At 43.7% G+C, this 24991-nt stretch overlaps 3 protein-coding genes across 5 annotated transcripts in view; 2 read left to right on the top strand and 1 right to left on the bottom strand.

The window, feature by feature from the left end:
- LOC310873312 (putative carboxypeptidase X1) overlaps window positions 1-7939 on the top strand; it is a 30572-nt gene extending 22633 nt beyond the window's left edge. For both annotated transcript variants that reach the window (XM_083785660.1, XM_083785661.1), the window contains 6 exons: window positions 683-862; window positions 2463-2660; window positions 3110-3206; window positions 5437-5576; window positions 6329-6431; window positions 7173-7939. In XM_083785660.1, coding sequence (XP_083641786.1) covers window positions 683-862; window positions 2463-2660; window positions 3110-3206; window positions 5437-5576; window positions 6329-6431; window positions 7173-7504 — 1050 coding nt within the window. In that variant the 3' untranslated portion in view covers window positions 7505-7939. The remainder of the gene's footprint in view (window positions 1-682; window positions 863-2462; window positions 2661-3109; window positions 3207-5436; window positions 5577-6328; window positions 6432-7172) is intronic.
- Window positions 7940-10547: 2608 nt separating this feature from the next.
- LOC310873702 (E3 ubiquitin-protein ligase ZNF598-like) lies at window positions 10548-12569 on the bottom strand (the record flags this gene model as incomplete). Its single annotated transcript, XM_083786251.1, has 1 exon — window positions 10548-12569. The coding sequence occupies exon 1, from the start codon at window positions 12246-12248 to the stop codon at window positions 10548-10550; it is 1701 nt and encodes a 566-aa protein (XP_083642377.1). The 5' UTR covers window positions 12249-12569.
- Window positions 12570-18091: 5522 nt separating this feature from the next.
- The window catches only part of arhgef37 (Rho guanine nucleotide exchange factor (GEF) 37), a 46909-nt gene continuing 40009 nt past the window's right edge, over window positions 18092-24991 (top strand). Inside the window, exons 1-3 of one of the 2 annotated variants that reach the window (XM_083786054.1) lie at window positions 18092-18310; window positions 18632-18686; window positions 23931-24030. The gene's annotated coding sequence lies outside the window, so the exon portion shown is untranslated. Of the gene's footprint in view, window positions 18311-18631; window positions 18687-23930; window positions 24031-24379; window positions 24448-24991 lie in introns of those variants that run through there. The other variant, XM_083786055.1, reaches the window with a different exon arrangement.

A 24991-nucleotide genomic window follows, 5' to 3' on the forward strand; every position in this document is an offset into this window, starting at 1 on the left:
TCATGAAAACCCCCTAGTTTGACATGTCACATGCTACTTAAAGCATAAGGAAATTTAGAAAATATTGCTTTATAATAGGATGCCAATGGTGGCCATATTGTACAGGCTATTTTCAACACTTTCCCCTCAGACAATTCCAGGCAACGTTTTCTCTGTTATTCAGGATTATATTGAAGATGCAAAATCAGCTGAGTTTGGAATTTTTGCAATTGGATTGAGGTTGACCCTGTATTTTCCATAGATTTCCTGTACTACTAGGAATTGATCCGTAGCTGGACCTGGCTGACGTACTGTTTGTTCACTGTGTATGTTGGCCTCAATAACACACACACAGGCAGCTCTTAATGCTCTTAACATATTTATTCCACCATTCAGTACAGCATCAGATCTGCAATTTCAGAAACAAACCATAATTAGAATAGATTACAGACAAATTAGACAATGGATATTTCAGACTGAAAACTGACAAACATTTCACTTCACAGTATTTCAAAGTGCTGACGTACAGTACCTGCGGTCAAAGCCATTTGCCCTTCCTAATCCTCCCTCACCATACCCGTGAACTTGATGCTTATGTAAACAACAGCGCCACCCCAAGGTTACATAAAAGCGTTTGACATTGGTGGTAATTTTGCCCTTACACTTGGCACGAAGTGTTTCTGACGTGGATGTAATCCCCCAGGGTTCCGAGCTGGCGGGATGGGCCCAGGGACGCTACAGCTATCAGGGCATTGACATGAACCACAACTTTGCTGACATCAACTCTGTCATGTGGACAGCTATTGAGCTGGAGACGGACAGGTCCAAGCTCATTAACCACTACTTCCCCATCCCCGAGCAGTACACCTCAGAGGAGGCCTTTGTAAGTTTCAAGACACATCTTCTAAACCAGTGGTTCCCTTTACGGCTCTAGCAGTGGTTTTCAAGCATTTTCATTTCAGAGCCCCCCCCAGTTTTATCTGAATTAGGCTACGTTCCCCTATTTAATGGCATTTCTATCTCTGGGACCCCCAATTTATATCGTAAAATCAATGTTAATTTAACTCTGAGAGCAGTGTTTCCTGCAGGAAAAGGCCTTGGCATGGTGCTGGGCACGGGGGGACCTTCTGGCGCGCGGCCCCATTAATTAATTAATTTGATTAATAAATTAAGATTAATTTGTATTATTGCTCTTGTATTGCTATTGGAAACACTGGGGAGGCACTGGGGGGACACTGGGGAGGCACTGCAGGGGCACTGGGAAGGCACTGGGGGGGCACTGGGGGGACACTGGGGAGGCACTGGGGAGACACTGGGGAGACATGGGGAGGCACTGGGGGGACACTGGGCAGCCACTGGGGAGACACTGGGGAGCGGGAGGCACTGGGGAGACATGGGGAGGCACTGGGGGGACACTGGGCAGGCACTGGGGAGGCACTGGGAAGGCACTGGGGGGGCACTGGGGAGGCACTGGGGAGACACTGGGGAGGCACTGGGGAGACATGGGGAGGCATGGGGAGGCACTGGGGGGACACTGGGCAGACACTGGGGAGGCACTGGGGAGACTGGGGAGGCACTGGGGAGACACTGGGGAGGCACTGGGGAGACTGGGGAGGCACTGGGGGGAGACTGGGGAGGCACTGGGGAGAAACTGCAGCCACTGGGGAGACATTGGGGAGGCACTCAGGGGGACACTGGGGAGCCACTGGGGAGGCACTTGGCGGAAACTGGGCAGACACTGGGGTGGCACTGGGGGAGGCACTGGGGAGGTACTGGACATTTCATATCACACACACTATGATTCACTATCCCCCTTTTTTTTTTTTTAAGCTTGGCATGGCGCGATTTATTTCAAGCATGGCGCAGCGCCATGCCAACAACATTGTGCAGGAAACCCTGGAGAGTGTAACCCTGACCCTAAAGGGTCCCATTAGGGTTCCATTTGTACAATCTCTGAGTCACAGACCCATTATACCATAAGGGTCCATTTGGTTCCAAACTATCATTTAGCTGGGGATCCCCTGGAACTCCCTCAAGGACCCATGGGAACCACTGTTCTAAGCAGTTTTTATTTTTGTATTTGTTTACTGGTTCAAAATCACACAACCTGTGTCACATATACTGTTTGTGAACAAGCTTAGGTTTAATGTGCTTAGAGAGGGTTATAGGTCCTTGCACATCAGGTTTTTTGTGATTAATTTGCCCTGAAATAAACTTTAATTCCAAGTGTCGTTTCTGTCCAGAGCACATCAATTCCACAATTTCTGCTTCTAAAGACACCAACCTGTATGAATAGTTTTGCTGTTTTGTGTATCATTTAAGTCACACCCCTTTTAAGACTATCTTGAGATTGAACCTTATTTATGTTCTTCAAAAAGCTTGAAACCTTGCTATCCTACATAACTGGACTGTATCACACAAATAAAATAAAGCGAAACTGGCACCTTTTTTCTGTATCCTTGATTGACAATCTCCACCACCAGGTGGCGTCAGAGACTCGAGCCGTCATCAACTGGATGCAGAACATCCCGTTTGTGCTGAGCGCCAACCTCCACGGGGGGGAGCTGGTCGTTACCTACCCGTTTGACATGACGCGGGACTGGGCTCCGCGAGAACACACCCCCACTGCCGACGAGGGCTTCTTCCGCTGGCTCGCCACTGTCTACGCCAGCACCAATCAGGTTCATTTCCTAATGTTAATGATCATAAACATTAAACCTATTTATCAAGGTGTCTGTGGGTTGTATGCTTTGTTGACTGGGCTCTCCCGGGGGTCTATTCTAGTAGGTCCCCTCCAAACACAGCTGATGTACAAGCTCACAGCTTGTAGATGTAGATTGACTATTTTTGCAGGATAAACAGGCCTAAAAAGGTATTCAGTTGTATGAATGCATTGGTTATTTTTAGTCTTAATTTATTTTTGAGGCAAAATAAATGTATCCTTAATTTTTTTTTTTTTTTTTTTTTAAACATATGTTTATTGATTTTCTTTACAAATAAGTATTTTCAAAACAATTTACATAAATCCCCCCCCCCCACATCCCAATGTATCCTTTATTAAGAATCAAGTTGATCTTTTAGATAGTTGGCATTCACTGTTCATTTAAAACTAATGATTTATTATCTATAGGTGATGTCCAACCCAGATCGCAGACCCTGCCACAACAAGGACTTCCTGCGATTCAATAACATCATAAATGGAGCTGACTGGCACACTGTACCTGGAAGTAAGAGAGACTTCAAGTTGTCTGTCTGTGAGAGATAGTCTGGACATATTATTCCCAAGGGGTGGACAGAGTACTCGACTCCAGTACTTGAGTACAAATACAACCTGGTCAAATTTACTCCACTAAAAGTAAAAAGTACCTCAGGAAAATGTCACTTCAGTAAGGCCTCACTCACACCTTTACAACAGACTGATGTATGCTTGTTGTATACAAAGGGTGTGATACATCTTGCCCTAATGCATTTCCAATGGGAGTCACATGGTTTGACACAACATTTGTGTTGTATGAGGGGGAGGGGGGCAGTCGAAACCATAGACTGTAAAAAATATGGACAAAGCGTTCCCCGGGTCTAACATGAACGTAAAATGAAGCCTGTCAGTCCTTGAATTGTAAATCGCCATCTTTCTAGATCCGTTTTGGCCCAGCTGGCCATTGGCTGGCCCAGACAACGAGGCGGGACTTCCCCCCTTCTTCTTAGTTGGTTTTTATTTTGACTCGAGTGGGTGGGGAATCCCGATCATAGACTGTAACGGTAGCCACGCCCCTCAGAACATATGCGACTTCATGGTCATTTTTTAAATAAATGGGACCATAATTTTCCAAAAAGAATATTATGACATTAGAAATGAGACTTTAAACTAGTGACTGGAAGCAGAAAGTATTCATGACCATGTTTAAACCCTTGGACTGCCAGTCCCAATTTTTTTGTTTGGGTAACAAATTGGCATATTTTTAATTCATCGTTTTAACATACAAGAAAGATCTGGTGGCTTGAAAATATGTTTTTTCATTTTTTTTTCATTGATAGTGTATTCTCTCGATTCGCCACCAGATGGCGGGAAAGCACCATTACGCTGATTTTGGCCAAAATAGACGAATCTTCCTAAGTCACTTCCGGTTCAACGATCAACAACATCCTGTAGTATTTTGACCCTAGTCAATAGCTTGGCTGGTCCGGATTGCTAAGCTAATGCTATATTTTTCATAACTAAGTCAAATTAACCTCAAATCAACCCCAAAAGATCGCAAAATATCACATTTTTTACAGCAACGCACATAGAGACGGCGCGCGTGCACAATAGCGCACGATCAAGCGGATTTTGGCCGTTCTTTGGTAAATTACATCCAAAAATATTAATATTAGCGAAAAAATATAATTTTTTGCTCTTTTGACCCCCCCGATAACTGATATTGATTGTCATTCCGTTTATTCCGTTAACGGGAGGTTTAGATTTTTAGATTAATTCCGTTTTTTCCGTTAATTGTAGGCCAAGGGTTAAGGTAATACAGTCTAGGTGAAGTTGGGCCCAAATACATGGACTTCTATGGGGCTATGGGTTTTTTTGGGCCCAATGACAGCGCCACAACAGGCCATTATATGAACTTTCAGGAAATCCCGATTTCCTTATCTGTCTGACTGCCCCCCTGGTCGAAACACAGCCGAAAGCCATACAACAGCTTGTAGTCCAAAATGTTCACACCGTGTGACTTCCATTGGAAATGCATTGGGGCGGCCATGACACATATATCTTGCTTACATCTAGCATGCATCAATGTTGTATGCTAGATCGAAAGGTGTGAGTGAGGCCTAGGAGTAAAAATGTTTTTAAATGTACCTAAGTACACTGAGTAAAAGTAAATTTCGTATTTTTCATAGCAATGAATTGCTCTTATTTTTTCACATTTCATTTATAGGACCTTCGTTGTAACTCTTGTTTCAGTTCCAGTCCCTAACAGTTCCCTTAACGATTCCGATATAGATATAGATATTTATATCTATATATACATGATAATAATAATAATATTAATGTATAGACTATATAACTTTTTTTTTTTTTACCATTGCTGGATGTCATTAATATACCTTAGAGTTGTTGTGTGGAAATAATAATAAAAAAGTCCCCCCATTCTGTGTTGCCTAGAACTGGAGGTCTGAAAAAAATCTGTAACATTATTAAGTACACCTTTGTGATGTACTTCATAATGTTACTGATTTTTCAGACCAGATATACTAACTCTGGGGGAGCCCGGGATCGAACTGGGAACCTCATGTTTCCCATCCGACTGCCCTGCCGGCCACTCTACCCCTGATCCACTGCTGCGCCCGGACATGTCTCCTGATAGTGGGGGGAGGAAGAGGGAGAGAGAGCCTATTTAAACAATAACCCGGCCAATGCTGAGTGCTGAAGCCCATTGATATATACTGTATGTTGTGTTCCTTTTCTTCCAGGTATGAATGATTTCAGCTACCTACACACAAACTGCTTTGAGGTGACGGTGGAATTGTCGTGTGATAAGTTCCCTCATGCTAGTGAGCTGCCTGTTGAATGGGAGAACAACAGGGAGTCGCTGCTCGTCTACATGGAGCAGGTACCTTTTTCCTTGGACAGTTTGTTGACTGCTAAATTGTTTTAACCGGTTTAGACCTGGGACCAGATTCTACAAATTGTCTTCTAAATCATGACGGTTTTCCATTAATGCTAACTATTTCATGTAAAGGACCCGAAAAATTATAGGTAATTGGTCACCGACCACCATCTGAGAATATGTTGTTCCATGGGACCCCCCCCTCCTCCCCCAGAAGCAAAGATTTTAGTTAAAAACGTTCACTCTGAAAGAACATATATTCAAAGATTTGCACCACATTTTCACGATAAAAAAATTATAGCAGATCTACAAGCTCGTAGCGCGGCACTCAGTGCCGTGCTATGACCTTTTAGATCTGTATAATATATTGCTTAAAACACCAAAAGGGGTTCCCGTCCTGAATGGGTTCATTCTTGTTCTTGAAGGACTTGCTTGCTTGTCCTAGTTCACATTTGCATGCCGTTCAAACAAATTCTCTTGTTATTGCAATCATTTGTAGTATGTAATGTATTTGTTGCATTTCAAAAAGGACTTCCAGCCAGGTATTATTCACTGAACACAGCAAACTGTGGTGGCTCTCCTCACTGTATAGAAAACACAAATTTTGCCCTGTATTATTTCCTATAGGTATATTTCTTCTCACTGTTAACATGAAGAGGGCCACATGAAGCTGCTTTGTCTTACAGTTGAAAAGCAGCCACTCTGCTCAAGGACACTTACTGTAGGGTAGACACAGACATGTTTTGTGTTTGTAGGTTCACCGTGGGATTAAAGGTGTTGTTCGGGACAAAGACACAGAAGCTGGTATCGCAGACGCCATCATCAAAGTAGATGACATAGATCATCACATCAGATCAGGTACCGTCCACTGAGTGAAGCACTGAGTCAAGCCACTATGGTTGTTGTGTCTATACTTTTAGGAAGGCAGAGCCCATCAGAGGTCTGATTACTGGTGATGTGCCTGCAGAGGACTATCCAGACACACTAACAGAGAAGGTGTATGTTGTTTATCCGTGTGCCTTCTTCTAGCACAGTGGTTCCCAAACCTTTTCATGTCAAGGACCCCCAAATTGACACTAATTAGTCTATGGACCCCATTTAATGGTATTTATATCTCTGAGACCCCCAATTTATATTGTAAAATCAACTATAGTACTATAGTGGAATAGAGCAAAAAAGTACTGCCGAAGCAGACAACCCGCAGCACTCTAGGTTAGAATAAAATCCTTCACGGTGCAAGGCTCGAAGATACAGGATGAAATCAAGAAAATGCCAGCATATGTCCTTTTCACATGCATTTATTTACCTCTGACGAGAGTGGACAATGTACGTGTTTCGGCCTGGTTGGCCTTCCTCAGCGTTGACAACGCTGAGGAAGGCCAACCAGGCATTTTCGTGATTTCCTCCTATAGTGGAATAGAACATAATGGGATAGACTATTAAGTTTTGTGTTAAGTCAAGTTGGTTACAAAGTACGTTTGTATGACAAAATAAGCCAAGCTTTAAAAGCCCTGTTCTACCTCTCATGTTCCACTTCCTCCCCATTTATCAACCTTTGTCTTTTCTTCTTCCTCCCCGACGTCTCCGTTCCTCCCCCAGTGGCCGACGGCGACTACTGGCGCCTGCTGAACCCCGGAGAGTACAGAGTGACGGCTGTCGCCGAAGGCTACTATCCCTCCACCCGCACTTGCCAGGTGATGTACGACCTCCACCTCCACCCCACCCTCCACCCCACCATCTGTGACTTCCGTCTCACCAAGACGCCCAAGCAGAGGTTGAGGGAGATCCTGGCCACGGGCGGGAAGATCCCCAAAGACCTGCAGCCGCTGCTGCGCCGGCTGCGCATGCTGCGCAAGCTGCGTGTCAGCGCCGAGGCCATGAACCAGAGACGAGGCACCGCCTCTGCCAGAAAGGCTCGGAGGACACGATGATAACGAGTGGAGCAGAGAAGAGGAATTGGTGCTGTGTGGAGGTGCTTTTACAACTCAGCCTTCATTTTCTTTTTAGGGAGGGTGAATTTGAAACTAGCTCAAGTTGAATTGTTTTATAAGGTTTTTTTGTGAACTTTATAGGGTTGGTGGTTCCCATTTTTTCATGTCAAGGACCCCCAAATTGACACAAATTCACCCACGGACCCCCATTTGAAAAGATATGCCAGCCAGGGAACCCCCAAGATTTTTACGACTCTAGCAGTTTAATTTCCAGGACCCCCAGTTTGACATGCATTAGTCTACGGACCCCCATTTAATGGCATTTCTATCTCTGGGACCCACAATTTATATTGTAAAATCAATGTTAATTTAACTCTGAGAGTGTACAAATGGAACCAAATGGACCCTAACAGGGTTCCATTTGTACATTTGGTTCCAAACTATCATTTAGCTGGGGACCCCCTGGAACTCCAAGGACCCCTGGGGGTCCCCGGACCCCACTTTGGGAACCACTGTTATAAAGAATGGAACAAAAAAGCAAAGCAGACATGTACGCCAGCACAGTGCTATGTACTGTACACGAGACCAGCACTTTTCAATTCAATATGACCCCATAGCCTACGATTATTAAAGTGTGAACTCAATCTGAACTCTGTGACCACTACTGTTAACAAGGACAAAGCGAGGTGCTGAATATGCATTGACCCACAACCAAAATTACCCGTAATCACCTGTTACTGTAAGAAAAACATGCTATAAGATGAAACACTGAGACGTGTTAATGTTTTTATAGTACATGACCTTGTATGTCTTTTGTATACTATACTAACTGTATTCTACAGGTCCATGTCTAAATGCTGGCATTTACATGTAAATATCGTTGCAACTTGATGAACAATAAATGATTTCCAAATAAAGCTTTTCTTATAATTCATAATTAATGTCAAAACCATGACGGTTATCTAATCTCTACAGTTATAGACTACCGAATCACTCACATTCCTTTCTGCCTCACTTTTGGCTGGCAAAGTAACTGAGTTACTTAAAGGACCACTTCACCACTTTTCAACCTATCTTCATATAATAGGTCCTCACTAATAATCATGAAAAAATGGCGCAATTTTTTTCTACTCGGTCTGTGTCTCATAGGAGGGCAGTGGGCAGTTCAGAAACCGTCTTCCAATGACATCATCGATGGGGAATACAAGCTAATAGAAACTACAGGCTTTCTAGTCCTGAAAAGTTGCAATGCGAAAATGGAAGCCACCGTTCACACGATAATGAAAATCTAAACATTTTTGTAAAAATATCTTGTTTAAAAAAGATTCTGCCTAATGATGATGTCACTGGAAGACGGTTTCTAAACTGCCCACAGCCCTCCTATGAGACACAGACTGAGTAGAAAATAATTGTGCCATTTTATCATGATTATTAGTGAGGACCTATTATATGAAGATACGTTGAAAAGTGGTGAAGTGGTCCTTTAAATTGTGTAATTAATTAGATTAAAATTGTAAACGCAATGTATCCATGCTTGGATGACCCACCCCATAGTTACATCCCATAATCCACTCTGCACTATCTAGCCCTGACTGGAAGGGGGGAAATCACACCTGTGTCAAGTGAGGGGCACTAATCAATTATTGACCTTAAAGGTTTTATGACATTCATTTTCATTTATTTTTCTTTTTCTTTTTTCTTTTAGGTTTTATGACCTCAATTACACCCAAAAAACCTGAACTTTGAACATTCAGTGGATTTTCTGTGGTCTGAAGTTTTCTTTGGGGTTTTTTGGGCCTTTTGAGCTACAATGAAAACAGTGACATCTGCTGGCAAATCCCATTGACATATATGGGATTTGCAGTAAGTGATGTCACTTACTGCCGGCAAATCAGAGCACCTGTTTGAGCCAGAAAACCCCAGATCACAGAAAATCTACTGAATGTTAAAAGTTCATGTTTTTTGGGTGCAATTGAGATTAGAAAACCTAAAAAAACAAGAACAATTCCAAAACCTTTTTTTTAATGTTACAATCCCTTTAAACCAACCTTGAAACAATCCTTAGTCACCAATAATGGTGGTCCCTTATAGGCCAAGGGTTTCCACTGACACACATACCGGCAGCCGATTTACTCAGACACATATGGCATTTAATGTTTTTTTTAAGACAGAATCTACACTATAGCTGTTTATAGGAGGGGCTAGCGCCCCTCAAAAAAACACAAGTCGTTTATTGCCATAGAAGGCTGCACAATATACATAGGCAGCAGCTCAAATCACTTAGTACAACAGTGCGAGACAGAAAGACGCCATCCTGGATTTGTTATAAAGAATAAAACATACATGCATTCATTCATTCATCTTTCCATTGATTAATCATAATCTGAATGCAGCTGGGGTGTTGATGATAGATGAAATGGTACATACTGTAGGGGACTAATTAAAAAATAAAACATATGTTCAAGTAATTAAGTCTTTTGGGTTAAACCAATATATAAATACGGCAGTGACCCCATAATTTAAGCATTGGGCTCTGAATTTAATAAGGGAATATGCAATATATGCTAAACAAAGGCCTGTGCAGATGAGCACCACTAATCAAAAGCAAAACAAAGAAAAAACGAATCACAATTTATCTGTGAAACTGAAATTAACTTGAAAATCTCTTATTTTCAGCAAAAACTAAAAAAGAATCGCAAAAACACATTGGAAGCTCACTTCCCACATTTAGGACTGTACTACTAGAGAAGTCAAAATGTTGTCCCTATTCCAAAACAATTAACTTTCTGTCTGTACCTCTGCCAGAAGAAAAGGACCGAATTGAACAGTAAAAAATAAGAAAAAAAGCTCAACTAAAGTGAATCTGATTTTCCATTAGTTCCATTTGTTAAATAAGAAGAGGAACGAGAGAAAAACAAACTACAAATCAGTATGTCTAATTCAGTTGGAATTATCCAACCCAGTGCTGATCCAACCGACTCGACGGCAGGCAGACCCTGTTGTCAACGTCGAGTGATGAGAACAAGGGTGCATGGGGGGGGGGCTAGCTGATGATGCGACTGATGGACTGCAGGGAAGGGAACTCCTCGTTATTCCTGATGTGCAAGGGCCTATGGGAGTTGAAGTCTTGTAGGAGCCGTACCTGTCTGCTGGTGGGGGCGCACCTGTCCTCCTTTACTACAGATGAGGCCGTCTGCCAGGCGCTCTTTATATTGTTCTGCCTGCTTCCCTCGGCTCCTGACTGTTTCTCCAAAGCCTTGTAGTTCCCGTGGGCTGTCAGGAGTTCCTGCTGTTTGGTGTCTGGTAAGAGTGCCAGCAGTTCGTTAAAAATACAGTCAAAGTTCTCTTCCAGCAAAAACGTACAGATACGGTGGTACTGGCCTGCCGAAATCAGACCCTGTCTGAATTGTCTAGAGTCGTTCATGAGCTGCTTGAACTGGGACTCGTCGTTGTGGAGATAGTTCTTGATGGACTGGCTCAGATCCCTGGTTTTCTGCGGTAAGTTCTCTGGCACCAGGAACACACTGGTAGCCATCTGAACTGGTGGACTGTTCTCTTTTTTTCTGGAGGCTATACCTTTACTCCATGTTGGCATTGAAGAGATGAGAGTGGGGAAGGCAGCTGAGGCTCTCAAGGCCGGGAAGTCATCATCTTTGTTTAATGATAATGAACTGCTATAATTTATCGGACCTGGCCTTAGTGGCCTGAGACTAAGCATGGGTGTGGCGACTGAGGCCCCCAAAGCCGGGAAGTCATCATCTTTGTCTAATGGATTGCTATTGACTGTAGGTGGTTCTGGTATTGGTTTGTAACTCGAGTTCTTCTGCTGTCCACCACCATTAGCTTGTGATCTCCCTCCATCTCTAGGCTGGCACAACCCCACATGGTCCTCGTCCGACTTCGCCATACCTTTGTTTTTCCGCTGTGGTCTCGGGGTGATGGCAAACCGCAGGTCGAGGTGTCTGTGCTGTTTGGCCTCTGCCCGGGTCTTGCTGTGTGCTGCGACCTTGTGGGCCTTGTACTCTATCTCTGTGCGGTAGGCATGAACAAACTCTTCTGCGGCACAGTTGCCCTCCTCACACAAGTAGTGGTTCTCTCTGAAATGATTACTCAGGTACTGGTAGTTTTGGTACACCTGTACACCATCTGCGTCACAGAAATGACAGAAGTAGTGGTTCTGGCGCAGGTGCTTCAATAGCTCGTCGTTGTCCAGGTGGCGGTCATTGCAGAACTTGCAGAGTGGGTGTCCGCGGTGACTGGTGTCGTCGTGGTCGCCTTGTGTGCGGTGGCGCGCCAGGTCCTTCCGGTTGTACCACTTGCGTTCGTGAGGGAAAACCTTCAGATGCTTGGTGCAGACTTCGCAGCAGGAGAGCTCATGCTGCCTCCTCATGTGCTGTTCAAGCTCCGTGAACTTGGAAAACACCTTGGGCTCTGGGCAGCGGGAGCACTCTGACAGCAGCAAGCTCCTGAACTGGGCATGGATTTGGCCATCGCCAAAGTAGATGTCGTTCTTCTTCTCATACTGGAACTGCTGGTCAGTCAGTGCAGAGAAGACATCCAGTTTCTTCACAAACACCACCTTGTCGAGGTCCTCCCGGCAGACGCTGCAGTACCTCTGCTCGTACAACACTCTCATTTTAGTGGAGCAGCGGTAGCAGACTGGGTGGTCACATTTTCCCACTGCGAATATATCGACGTCCTGGCGGCAAAGAATACAATTCTTGGTTTCCATAGCAGTTGCCATGGTTGCTGGCCAACTGCTCCTGGGCACCGTTAAATAGATGGCCCACTGCTCTTAATAATTATGATGAGTAAATGCAGGTATGGATACTAAATGTGGGAAAACGTACTTGGCAAATACCAAAACAACAAAGGGGAGACATTCATTCTTCAAGTATGGCCAGACCAACAGACACATGAAAGCGTTTGCAAACACTGTTAGAAAAGGACACAAACTCTATTTATAGGTCCTTTTGGTGCCTATGCAATGATATCACTGTGACGTCAAGTAAACATGAGTCATTCATGGCATAATCTTACTTTTGGTAACTGGACAAGAACAGTCGACCGATAGACTTCAAATTCAACACACGCGTACACCCCCCATAGGGAGTGCAGTGCCTGGTGTCGAGTCGGAAGGACCCACGGTTGTCCAGAACCGCCACAAAAGGCCTCTGCCCGGGCTCTGGACATGCTCCATATAAGCTGGCCTGTTCTGACATCACAACACATATTTGGGCATGCCTGACACAGAACTCCATATATAAAGGGATACAGAGACAGATACAGAAATCTGCATATATGGGCATAAAAGGGACACAGTCACACTCACAGACAGATGGGTGGAACGGGTACTCCATATATGGAGCTGGCCTGTTCTGACATCATTCTGACATCTGCATTCCAAGTAGAACATGAAGGAAGAGGAAGAACATCCGCACACCAGTTTGTAGAGCTCCTAGACTTACTTTATTTTACAACAATTATGATATATCATATTATATAAGAGATCCATAAGAGATCCATCTATTAATATAACCAACAAGTACACACACACACACACGCCGGGGACAACGAACATTTTTGTATTCATTAATTATTAATTAATATCCAAAGCTATACTAAAACTGAGCACATTTCTATATAAGGCAAAACCTTATAGAAAGTCTATATGAAAGCCTTTTCAAATGTTTATATATGCTACTATTGGAGCAGGTGCTGGCAAATAAGTTAACTACTGTACTAATTACTGCCAGTCAAGTTGCGCAAATGCCAGATCAATTAGCAGAGCGGAGCTGCACAATGATGACCATCTCTTCTTAAAGTTTACTTACCGGTATTATGGTTTACTTTAAACCATAATATGATTGACAAACCTTGGATTGTAATTCTTCAAATTGACCAGCGAGAGAGAGAGAGAGAGAGAGAGAGAGAGAGAGAGAGAGAGAGAGAGAGAGAGAGAGCGCAAATCACAGTAGGCCTATCATAAGTTTTCTATTAGGCTACTTTGTTTTGCAGGACTCTCAATCAGAATCAGAATTATTTTAATGATATAGGTCTACTCAAAATTGAATGTTGCCCAAGTGGCGCACGGACACCCGGACTGGCCGGACAGTGATATGATCCCAAACTCAATGTCCATGGGGACACGGGCCGGCTAGTGTTTCACTGCAAAGACCTGTAATTATATTGGTCATTCATTGCATTTGTCATCGCAACCAACACGTCGTAGGAGATGTCACACTGGGCGAGGAAATGTCCACGTTTTAACAACCCTTTTATAACAACTCTGAGACTGTTATGGGTCGAGTCCATTCATTGGAGCACAGCTGACAGCAATCAGACTAGTTCGGGAGGGAAGCTCAGAACTGGGATTGTGCATTTTGGTTTATATTTCTTTAAAAAGTCATAACTTTTGACAGGAATGTGCTAGAGACTTACTTTTTTGTTGACAGACTCATACATTGATGCTCTACAAGTGGGGGGCCGGATTAAAGCATCTCGCGGGCGTATGTTTGACATGGCTGAAGTAGACACTCCAGTGAATTGGTAGACGCCCAATGCTGACATGCTGTGAATGCTGGACCCTATAGAGCCCTGACATGCTGTGAATGCTGGACCCTATAGACTGAGCCCTGACATGCTGTGAATGCTGGACCCTATAGAGCCCTGACATGCTGTGAATGCTGGACCCTATAGAGCCCTGACATGCTGTGAATGCTGGACCCTATAGAGCCCTGAAATGCTGTGAATGCTGGACCGTATAGAGCCCTGAAATGCTGTGAATGCTGGACCCTGGCCTATAGAGCCCTGACATGCTGTGAATGCTGGACCCTATAGAGCCCTGACATGCTGTGAATGCTGGACCCTATAGACTTTAGATAGTGTGGATATATGCATAGGAACCTATGTGTGCAGGTACGGGGAACACATTAGGTGACGCACCCAGGTTCAGAGGTTACATTAATAAGAGTTGTCAATAAAGCCACACATGAGGATACAGAGGACAGTTTCAAATTGCAGCCATCCGTAGGTGCCCTTTGAGAGCGGTTTTGAAGGAGTCAAGTGATTCACATGTCTTAATGACTGTTGGTAGGGCGTTCCACATTTTGGTGGCATAGGAGCGAAAATAATTTAGTCCCTTGTTTGTGCCGAATCTGGGTTGTACATGGTTTGTTGCACTCCCTCTGGTGTTGTGGGTGTGGACTTCGTTTACATTAAGGAAGTATTTAGACAGGTACATGGGTACCTGTGCCAGAGACGAGGCAGCCAATGAAAAAGATAGCTCTCATGTACAGAAAGTGGGCGTAAGTACAGAAAGTGGACTTGAAAGCACTGAAGATCGATTATTGACCAGCCCTGGCTGGCCCCTGTTTCACAGCAGCACGTAAACAGACCTCACCAGGGTCTATCAACATGGACTAACCGCGGCCACTAGGTGTCGCCACAATCAAGAAAGAGCGGAGCGGAAAGGAATGTGAAGAATGGAAAGGACTGGCTCCGTCTTATGAGCTAATTTAGAACTTCCTGTCTGAGAGCTAGCTAATTTAAGAAATCCGGTTGCCTTCAGAATAAAATAAGGTTATTTAATTCGTTAATTAAATAATTATTACATTACATTATTAGTATTATTATTACATTACAGTTATTGTAAAGACACACATTATGTTTCTGTGTAAAAATAAGTAATTAAATAACATAAAAAAGTTATCTAAATGGATAAATGCTATTCACTGGAGTGCATGGACTTTATAAAGTGGACACTGGACAAAAGACGGCTCCGCGAGGCAACTATCTGGACATACCCACGCGTTCGGGGAGATGTCCTCTACCACACCCCACTCTCCGCTTAGCGGGAGAGGTGTAAAATTCACAGCAGCAGACCTTCTACTGTGGTCAATGCTGAAAAAAGTACCGTTTCCGGACCCAGAATGGACACTGGACAAAGAGGCCTCCGCGAGGCAACTATCTGGACATACCCACGCGTTCGGGGAGATGTCCTCTACCACACCCCACTCTCCGCTAAGCGGGAGACGTGTAAAATTCACAGCAGCAGACCTTCTACTGTGGTCAATGCTGAAAAAAGTACCGTTTACGGACCCAGAATGGACACTGGACAAAAGACGGCTCCGCGAGGCAACTATCTGGACATACCCACGCGTTCGGGGAGATGTCCTCTACCACACCCCACTCTCCGCTTAGCGGGAGAGGTGTAGAATTCACAGCAGCAGACCTTCTACTGTGGTCAATGCTGAAAAAAGTACCGTTTCCGGACCCAGAATGGACACTGGACAAAGAGGCCTTCTTTTGCCTGTCTTTTGCCTGTCTTTTGCCCCTTATTTTGCCTGTCTTTTGCCCCTTCTTTTGCCCTTCTTTTGCCTGTCTTTTGCCCCTTCTTTTGCCTGTCTTTTGCCCCTTCTTTTGCCTGTCTTTTGCCATCTTTTGCCTGTCTTTTGCCTGTCTTTTGCCCTTCTTTTGCCTGTCTTTTGCCCCTTATTTTGCCTGTCTTTTGCCCTTCTTTTGCCCCTTCTTTTGCCTGTCTTTTGCCTGTCTTTTGCCCCTTCTTTTGCCCTTCTTTTGTCTGTCTTTTGCCCTTCTTTTGCCCTTCTTTTGCCCCTTCTTTTGCCCTTCTTTTGCCTGTCTTTTGCCCTTCTTTTGCCTGTCTTTTGCCCCTTCTTTTGCCTGTCTTTTGCCTGTCTTTTGCCCTTCTTTTGCCCCTTCTTTTGCCTGTCTTTTGCCCCTTCTTTTGCCCTTCTTTTGTCTGTCTTTTGCCCTTCTTTTGCCTGTCTTTTGCCCCTTCTTTTGCCTGTCTTTTGCCCTTCTTTTGCCCCTTCTTTTGCCCTTCTTTTGCCTGTCTTTTGCCTGTCTTTTGCCTGTCTTTTGCCCCTTCTTTTGCCCTTCTTTTGCCCTTCTTTTGCCCCTTCTTTTGCCCTTCTTTTGCCTGTCTTTTGCCCCTTCTTTTGCCCTTCTTTTGGGGTGGGGTGTGGTAGAGGACATCTCCCCGAACGCGTGGGTATGTCCAGATAGTTGCCTCGCGGAGCCGTCTTTTGTCCAGTGTCCATTCTGGGTCCGGAAACGGTACCTTTTTGAGCATTGACCACAGTAGAAGGTCTGCTGCTGGGACTTTTACACCTCTCCCACTTAGCGGAGAGTGGGGTGTGGTAGAGGACATCTCCCCGAACGCGTGGGTATGTCCAGATAGTTGCCTCGCGGAGCCGTCTTTTGTCCAGTGTCCACTTTATAAAGTCCATGCACTCCAGTGAATAGCATTTATCCATTTAGATAACTTTATTATTATTATTATAATGATTTAATTACTTATTTTTACACAGAAACATAATGTGTGTCTTATAGCATCATATAGCATCATTTAAATGCTTAATTTGTAGTTTTAATGTGCAAATTAAACTTTTTTTCAATACTCTAGAGGGTACTCTTATTTTGAAGAGATCGTCCACCGGAAGCCTTAAATTAGCTCACTAGATTAGCTCACTAGACAGTGCCGAAAGGGGCTGACTGAGGAGAGATCAGATCAATGAACATGCGGGCCGGCTGCAACTCGAGGAAGTATCTCTCGAGGAAGTGTCTCTAATAGATTAGTAATTGTATTGTATTGTGCGTGTGGGTGTGTGACACGACATTTTGTAAATTAATAGCCTTAAAGTGAGAGAAGATAAAATAATAGGAACTCAAGAAGTAGCCCTGGAACATGACTGCCATGATGATTATCATGACAGTCATGCAGAAACTTTGCCCTGTTTTTTGCGCTCGCTGCATTTACAAGATTTCCGTATATATAAACATTCAGATTTCAAATATAAAGTACTCACAAAGTGTCCCACGGGTGTTAGTTAGTAGCAGCGCCAGCGATTACAATTGCTGCATCCCGCGTTGTTTAATAAAAAGCATTTTTATCCGAGCGCCCCGGCTACGTTTTTCAAACGGGGTTCGTTTGGGAAATCCACAGTTGCACACCGGGAGCGCACTCGCCTATTAGTCTGTATTGGCAGGGCGGTCAGCGTACATATCGAACACACCGAGTGCCACCCTCCTCCCGACCGATAGGGGCGCGTTGTTGAAAGCCAATGGCAAAATAACACCTCGGATAAAAATGCTTTTTATTAAACAACGCGGGATGCAGAAATTCTAATCGCTGGAGCAGCAACTAACCAACAGTCTAACACCCGTGGGACAAATTGTGAGTACTTTATATTTGAAATCTGAATGTTTATATATACGGAAAGCTTGTAAATGCAGAGAGCGCAAAAAACAGGGTGAAGTTTCTTCATGACTCTCGTTCGTATGAATACGAGAGTCATGAACCATGGCTACTCAAGAAGAAGACTCCGACCTTGACTCACAATCAACAGTGAGTGGTGGTCCGTGGTTGGTGATGTTATGTCTGGATTTGCTTGCTAATCAGCTTTGCTACCGTCCTGTCTGAAGACAAAATATATAGGTCACCCGTTCGTTCAGTACTCTCTCTCTCCTCTCTCAGCAACCACAAAGACACACCCACTCATACACAAACTGTGTTAATATGCGGCAGAGTAGCAGCTATAAGCAGCAGCTCAAACACACAACAGGTGGATGATATATGAAGAAGATAGTCAGAGATGGTACCGCCGGCCGGGCCGACCAAATCCCCCTCCTGTCTACACTATCAGTCTACATTCTGTGATGACACAATTCGTTCCTCCCTCGGTTAAATAAATCCAGACTTCCATCCTGAGCTGCCGCTGCGAGTCGACTCGGCCAGGCTGACGGTCTGTCAATGAGCTGCAGGAGGATTTTAACACGCCGATCGTAAGTAATTTATATGCATTCTGTTTTGTAGCCTACGTTTATTTTATTTATCCTTAGTGATTCCTATTTCCTACTACTGCAAGCAGCGAGCTTTTGAAATGTCATGATTCCATAGACCACGTGTAGACCCGAAAGTGTGTGTGTGTGTGTGTGTGTGTGTGTGTCACCCACCCCCTTTTCCCCTCACTGTATTTTGTTTTATATGATGATTTCCTGTTTTTGGCTATATAGAAGACAAGTGTATAATGTGTTGACGTCAATGACGTCATGCAAATCGTGTGAATTGATTTCAAAACGTTTTTAATCTTGTTGTTGTTGCAGATTCTGTGATAGCTGCATACCTGCCTGAATGGAACCGTTCATTAAAGAAATCTGGGTAAGACTCACAAACTGTGATCATGCAATTTGATGCCTAAACTGTTTCTGCCATATTTCCATTTCTAAATTTCCTCTGCTGCAGTTTAGTAAGAAGATTTAACATGGTTCTCTAAATTGATTGATTGAACTAAGTACAGGTCAATACAAAAACTGCCACAAGCATAAATCCAGAAAAGATCACTAAGACTTGTTTACATCAAGGTCCTGCATTTTTACTTCATCTGAACATTTAGACATACAAATATGCACTTCTATGAAAAAAAAGTAATTCATCATATATGTAGCAGAGTGGCTCACAGTCTCAGCCTGATGGCCTCAAAAGTCTAATATCTCCCCTGAGTCATAGGGATATCCCTTTGGCTTAGTGGTTAAGATGTTGCTGGCTTTCCATGTGGGAGACTCGGGTTCGATTCCCACTGGGTGTTACATAATATGCAGTTAAAGAAAGTTAAAAAAGGGAAAAACATGTACATATATCAGCCAACATAATCCATTAGATGATGATGATGATTGTGAATGTGATTTAATTAATACAGTGTGCAATACAATACAAGTGTGGTAATATCCCGAAGACTCCCCGGCCTGGCCTAACTGATCTGATCTGAGCAGGTTGTAGCTCTTGTCCATAGCGGTAGAAGCAATAAGTCGTAACGCTATGAACCAGACCTAAGCAGGTCAGTTGTTTATTCTGCCCATTTAGTAATGTAATTAACATTGTCAAGTGTCTTGTAGATAGGTATTGCATCAAGGTCCATTATACCCCTTTACTCACGATAAGACTGAAGACTGTTTGAGGGGGGATTCAAACTATGGTCCCGCATGCGCACTTGGGACCACTTGTGGTAGTGTGAATGCTGCGTACCGTTCCCGGGAGTGGATCAGCCAACCGTTCCCGGGTCCGCATTGGGACCGATTGAAGTGTACTCTGATACGGATCGCTGCAATGTGAAAGCACTGATAATACAGTTGAATGAAGTGTACCCGGTTGCGGAAGAATCGAGACCAATGTGAATCATGACCAGCGGAGACCAGGCAACCGTATTCGGTTCAAATCAATCAGACTCAGTGTGAATCCCCCCTAAGAAGTCCTTAATCCGACCAGCAAGTCTTTAATCCGACCAGATCTGTAGAAGTTAACCCTTTCAAACTGGGAAAGCATCTGTGTCATTTTAGATTTGACTATTCCAAAAATAGCAGATGTATATACAAGCTCACAGCATGCCACTTTGTGCCTCGCTGCGAGCTTGTACATCTGTTATTTTTTAACATTTTTGGAAAAAAAAACTTGAAAGTGTGAGAAGAACTACTAGATTGTGAAATTGGCCTCGGGTCTTAAGTATAAACGAAACACTCCTAAGTCCTAAGGCGTTTGCTCATGGCAAAACAAATATAGGCTCTGACAGTCTCTTGTGGTCTCTGTGGCTACTTCTGATCTAATATTTAATAAGCGACCATGTCCATGTAATGATTTCAGCAGCCCAACAAACACCACAGTGAAGCTATTTGTGCGAACATGATCTCATGCATGTGATAGCCGCTATCTGAGCAGTAACAACAACAACAACGGCAGCAACGCAGCTTCATAAAGCCTCTAGTCATCATCATAATCATCACTATGGTGAACCAGCTCATAATCCCACCTGGCAGCATTCCTCCCTGTCGCTCTGACGTCCACATTCCACAAGGATTCAATCTTCCTGCACTGAACATACTTAATTGTCTGAGGTGGCTTTACTTTCACTTTACTTTGCTGCTTTAGTAAGGATTCTTAGTTGCATGTGTGTCACTGTTTACTGTATGCAGGTTAGGGATGTTAATAGTTAATCGATTAATCGCCGCTAAGATATTAGTCAATTAAACGTAACAGTTAATAATTAAGGAAGGAAGGCTATCAAAGCCGCAAAGAGACAGTACAGAGTCAAATTAGAACTCAACTACAGCGGCTGTGACTCGCGGCGAATGTGGAGCGGACTGCAGGCGGTTACGGGCTATAAACCCAAGTCAGGAAATATCACTGACACCTCCGCGTCTTTACCGGACGAGCTGAATAACATATTTTGCCCGCTTCGAGGCTCACAACTCGGACCCAGCTACGGTGCAGAGCGCACCTGAGGCGGTGGACCTGCAGGTGACGCAGAGGGCTGTGAGTAAAGCGTTCCAAAAAGTTAATGCTCATAAAGCTGCAGGGCCAGATGGGATAGCCTCTCGTGTCCTTAAGACATGCTATAACCAGCTGTCATGGGTATACACAGACATATTTAACCTGTCCCTGTCATTGTGCATGGTGCCATTGTGTTTTAAAAAAACAATAATTGTACCCATTGGCAAGAAAAAACCTGTTACCTGTCTCAACGATTATCGACCTGTTGCTTTGACATCTGTTCTCATGAAATGCCTGGAGAAAATGGTTATCTCTTATATCAAGAGCATAATTTCTGCTAGTATTGATCCTTTACAGTTTTCTTACTGTGCAAATAGATCTGTGGATGACGCAATCTCTCTTGCTTTACACACTGCCCTGGTACATCTAGAAAAGAAAAGCTCTTATGTCAGACTACTGTTCATAGACTATAGTTCCGCATTTAACACTATTGTACCATCTAAATTAGTGTTGAAACTCAGTGGCCTTGGTGCGGGCAGCTCCATCTGTAACTGGATATTTGATTTTCTGACGGGTAGGCCCCAGTGTTTTCGCATAGGAGAGAGAAGCTCATCCACAATTCTCACCAGAACCGGTGCGCCCCAAGGCTGCTGCTGTACAGCTTGTTTACGTTTGATTGTGTCGCCAGATATGAGAATAACATCATAATTAAATTTGCGGATGATACCACAGTGATCGGACTAATAACCGACGGTGATGAGAGGGCCTATAGGAGGGAGATAGAGGATCTAACTCTATGGTACGATAACAACAACCTCTCACTTAACACCAATAAGACCAAATAAATCATTGTAGACTTTAGGAAGTCCAAAAGTATCCACACACCCCCATTTCCATCAAAGGGTCATCTGTCGACATAGTTAATAACTTTAAATTCCTGGGCATACATATCACAGACACATTCACATGGTCACTCAACAACGAGTACATCCTCAAGAAGGCGCAGCAGCGACTGTACTTTCTGAGGCGCCTTAAAGATTTTGGCTTAAGTACAAAAGGACTAGTGAACTTTTATCGCTGTATAATTGAAAGTGTCTTAACTGGCTGTATCACAGTGTGGTACGGTAACACGACCGCTCAGGATTGCAATAGGTTGCAGAGGACCATTAAAACAGCAGCTAAAATCATCGGCACTACAGAATTACCCAGTCTCCATAACATCTACACCACTCGCTGTAAGACAAAAGCCCATAACATCATGGAAGACACCAGCCACCCCGCAAATACCCTGTTCAAACTACTCCCTTCCAAAAAACGCTACCAGAGCATCAAATCTCGTACCACCCGTCTCAGTAACAGTTTTTACCCCCAGGCAGTCAGGCTGCTGAACAGCTGACCTTGAACTGTATTGCACTTCACTTCACTTGCACTTTTCTTTTCCTGTTTTTTGTCTTTTCTTGCACTATAGATGTTTGTTTATGTCCTGTGTATGTAAGAGAGTGCACTGAGAGTGCTCTGAGCAAAATAATTGTCATTGTATGTATACTCTGTATCTATACAAATGACAAATAAACCTGAACCTGAACCTGTAATTAATCAAAAAGTATGCGGTTCTATCTTTGGGTGGTTTTCTGTGAATGTAATGCTGTCTGCTTGCACGCGTGGCTGAGGAACGCACATACAAAGATGTCATTGCCTGGCCCTGTTTCGTCATGTATTTGTCTGTGCAAATGTATTTCTACCTTTATTACATGCATCTGTCTAAACTAAAGCAGAAGTTCATTATGCATACATCTGTCTAAAGTCTAAACTAAAGTAGAGGTTCTTTATGCATACATCTGTCTAAAGTCTAATAAAGCAGAGGTTCTTTATGCATACATCTGTCTAGTAAAGCAGAAGTTCATTATGCATACATCTGTCTAAACTAAAGCAGAGGTTCATTATGCATACATCTGTCTAAACTAAAGCAGAGGTTCATTATGCATACATCTGTCTAAACTAAAGCAGAGGTTCATTATACATACATCTGTCTAAAGTCTAAACTAAAGCAGAGGTTCTTTAGATTAGATTAGACGTTTGCCCAGACGGAACCCAGACAAGTGAAAACGGCACAACAACAGTGTACAACACCACATTGCGAGCTCCGTGACCCACAAATGGGTCCCAACCCACTGTTTGGGAAACAGTGATCTAAAGCAGTGGTTCTCAAAGTTCCCCAGGGGTCCTTGAAGGAGTTCCAGGGGGTCCCCAGCTAAATGATAGTTAGGAACCAAATGGACCCCGACGGGTCCATTTGGTTCCATTTGTACACTCTCAGAGTTAAATTAACATTGATTTTACAATATAAATTGGGGTCTCAGAGAAAGAAATGCCATTAAATGGGGGTCTGTATGCATGTCAAACTGGGGGTCCTTGAAATTAAACGGGTTGAGAATCCGTTTAAATCTTCTGGCATATCTTTTCAAATGGGGGTCCACAGGCTAATTTAGTGTCAATTTGGGGGTCCTTGACATGAAAACGTTTGGGAACCACTGCTTTAAAGTTCTGATGTAAGGGTCTGAGACTGAGTGGAGGAAATGGACATGTAAATGTTTTTGTTCTTTCTCCAGGAAACCCTGACAATCACTTTAGGATGCAGTGCCCCACGGTGCTTTTGTTTGGCGTGAAAGGGGTCTGTCCCTCTCTCTGTTTCTGTCTGTCTGTGCTCTCATTGGTCGGCCGGTGTAGTGTTTCTCTCGCCCATTGGCTCCGGAGTTTCAGAGTGCCCCGCTGGTCAGCCTGTCGAATGGGTGCCAGAGGAGGCGTCACTCCCCCCCCCCCCCCTTCACCACCCCGGCTGCTGCAGTCACTCAGTTTATTCAGCTGTGTGTGTGTGAGAGAGAGAGGTTTTAACACACAGCTACCCCCACATACACACACACACACACACACACACAGTAACACACGGTTTAAAAAACAGCTTGGTGACCCTCCTCTCCCATCCCCCGTTTCCTCCCCGTCCCTCCCTCACACACCCCTGCCACATGGGGCTGAGCAGCAAACTGCAGTGTGTGTGTGTGTGTGTGTGTGTGTGAGTGAGTCATTGGAGAAAGTTACATCAATGAGTGGTGTGTGTGTGTGTTTGTCTCCTTTCCCAACCAGCGTGCCTCACCATTGCAGCAGATTCCTCCACAGGGTTAGGACACTGGGAACATCGAGAGGGAGAGGAAAGGCTGCAGCTGATTAGGGGATTCTGCACGAGGTAAAGATTACGTGATCTCACGGAGGCTGTAGAAATGATATGCTGTCAGTTGATTTCAGGAAGAATTGGGATTATGGCTTTAACTTTGGCTCGTTTGCTTTGGTTTCTCTGAGTGTGTCTGTACCTTCAGGTGAAGAACTGTCCAAATGCAGAGCATTCTGCTCAATGTTGCTTAGTCATATACCACATAGTCTAGAATGTGTTGCTAAAACTAATTAAGATTAAGGCTGGAAGACGAACAAATCAAAATGTGTGAATGAAAGACTACCAGTTTTAAAGTGAAACTGTGGAAGTTACATAGCAATCATTGCATTATACTATTTAACCCTTGTGCATTTATTTTAAATGAAGCTTCAGTAGTAGATGGCAGCCCTCTAAACATCCCACAAGCCTGCCAGCGGCCCAATGGATGTCAATGTGTGTATACAATTTAAGAGAACTAGATGTGTGCGCCTTGTACTAAATGGTGGTAAATAGATGTAAAACACCCATTATTCACACTTTGGCTTCAAGTTCTCAAGTGTGATGCTCCTGTTCTGCCAACAGATACAAATCTGATCATCAGGCAAAGATACTTTCTGATCCTGTCACATGGAACATTGTAATATAAAGCTTTAGGGTGGGCGGTTGATTTTAATTCAATTCAAAGGAGCTTTTATACGTTTACGTTGCCAAAGCAAGTGTCAAAATATAATAACAGTTGAAATTGAAGAGTACAGTTTGAGGCGGTACAGCATTTTGCATGTCACATTGCATCGTTATATACATACCGGCATATGTTATACAGGGTATAAAGCTTTTTTGGTACAAATAGCAGCATTTTCTTTCTCAGGACTATTTAAATAGTATACAGAAAAACTCAGATTTAAGATCCTTAGTCTTTAGGGTGGTTGTATTCCATTGGCTAACCTTATTTTGACGCAACAGTTCACAAATCTTGCTGCTGTGTTTGCACATTGTT

Source organism: Protomyctophum parallelum, assembly GCF_964188405.1.
Source record: "Protomyctophum parallelum genome assembly, chromosome: 16".
Lineage (NCBI taxonomy): Eukaryota > Metazoa > Chordata > Actinopteri > Myctophiformes > Myctophidae > Protomyctophum > Protomyctophum parallelum.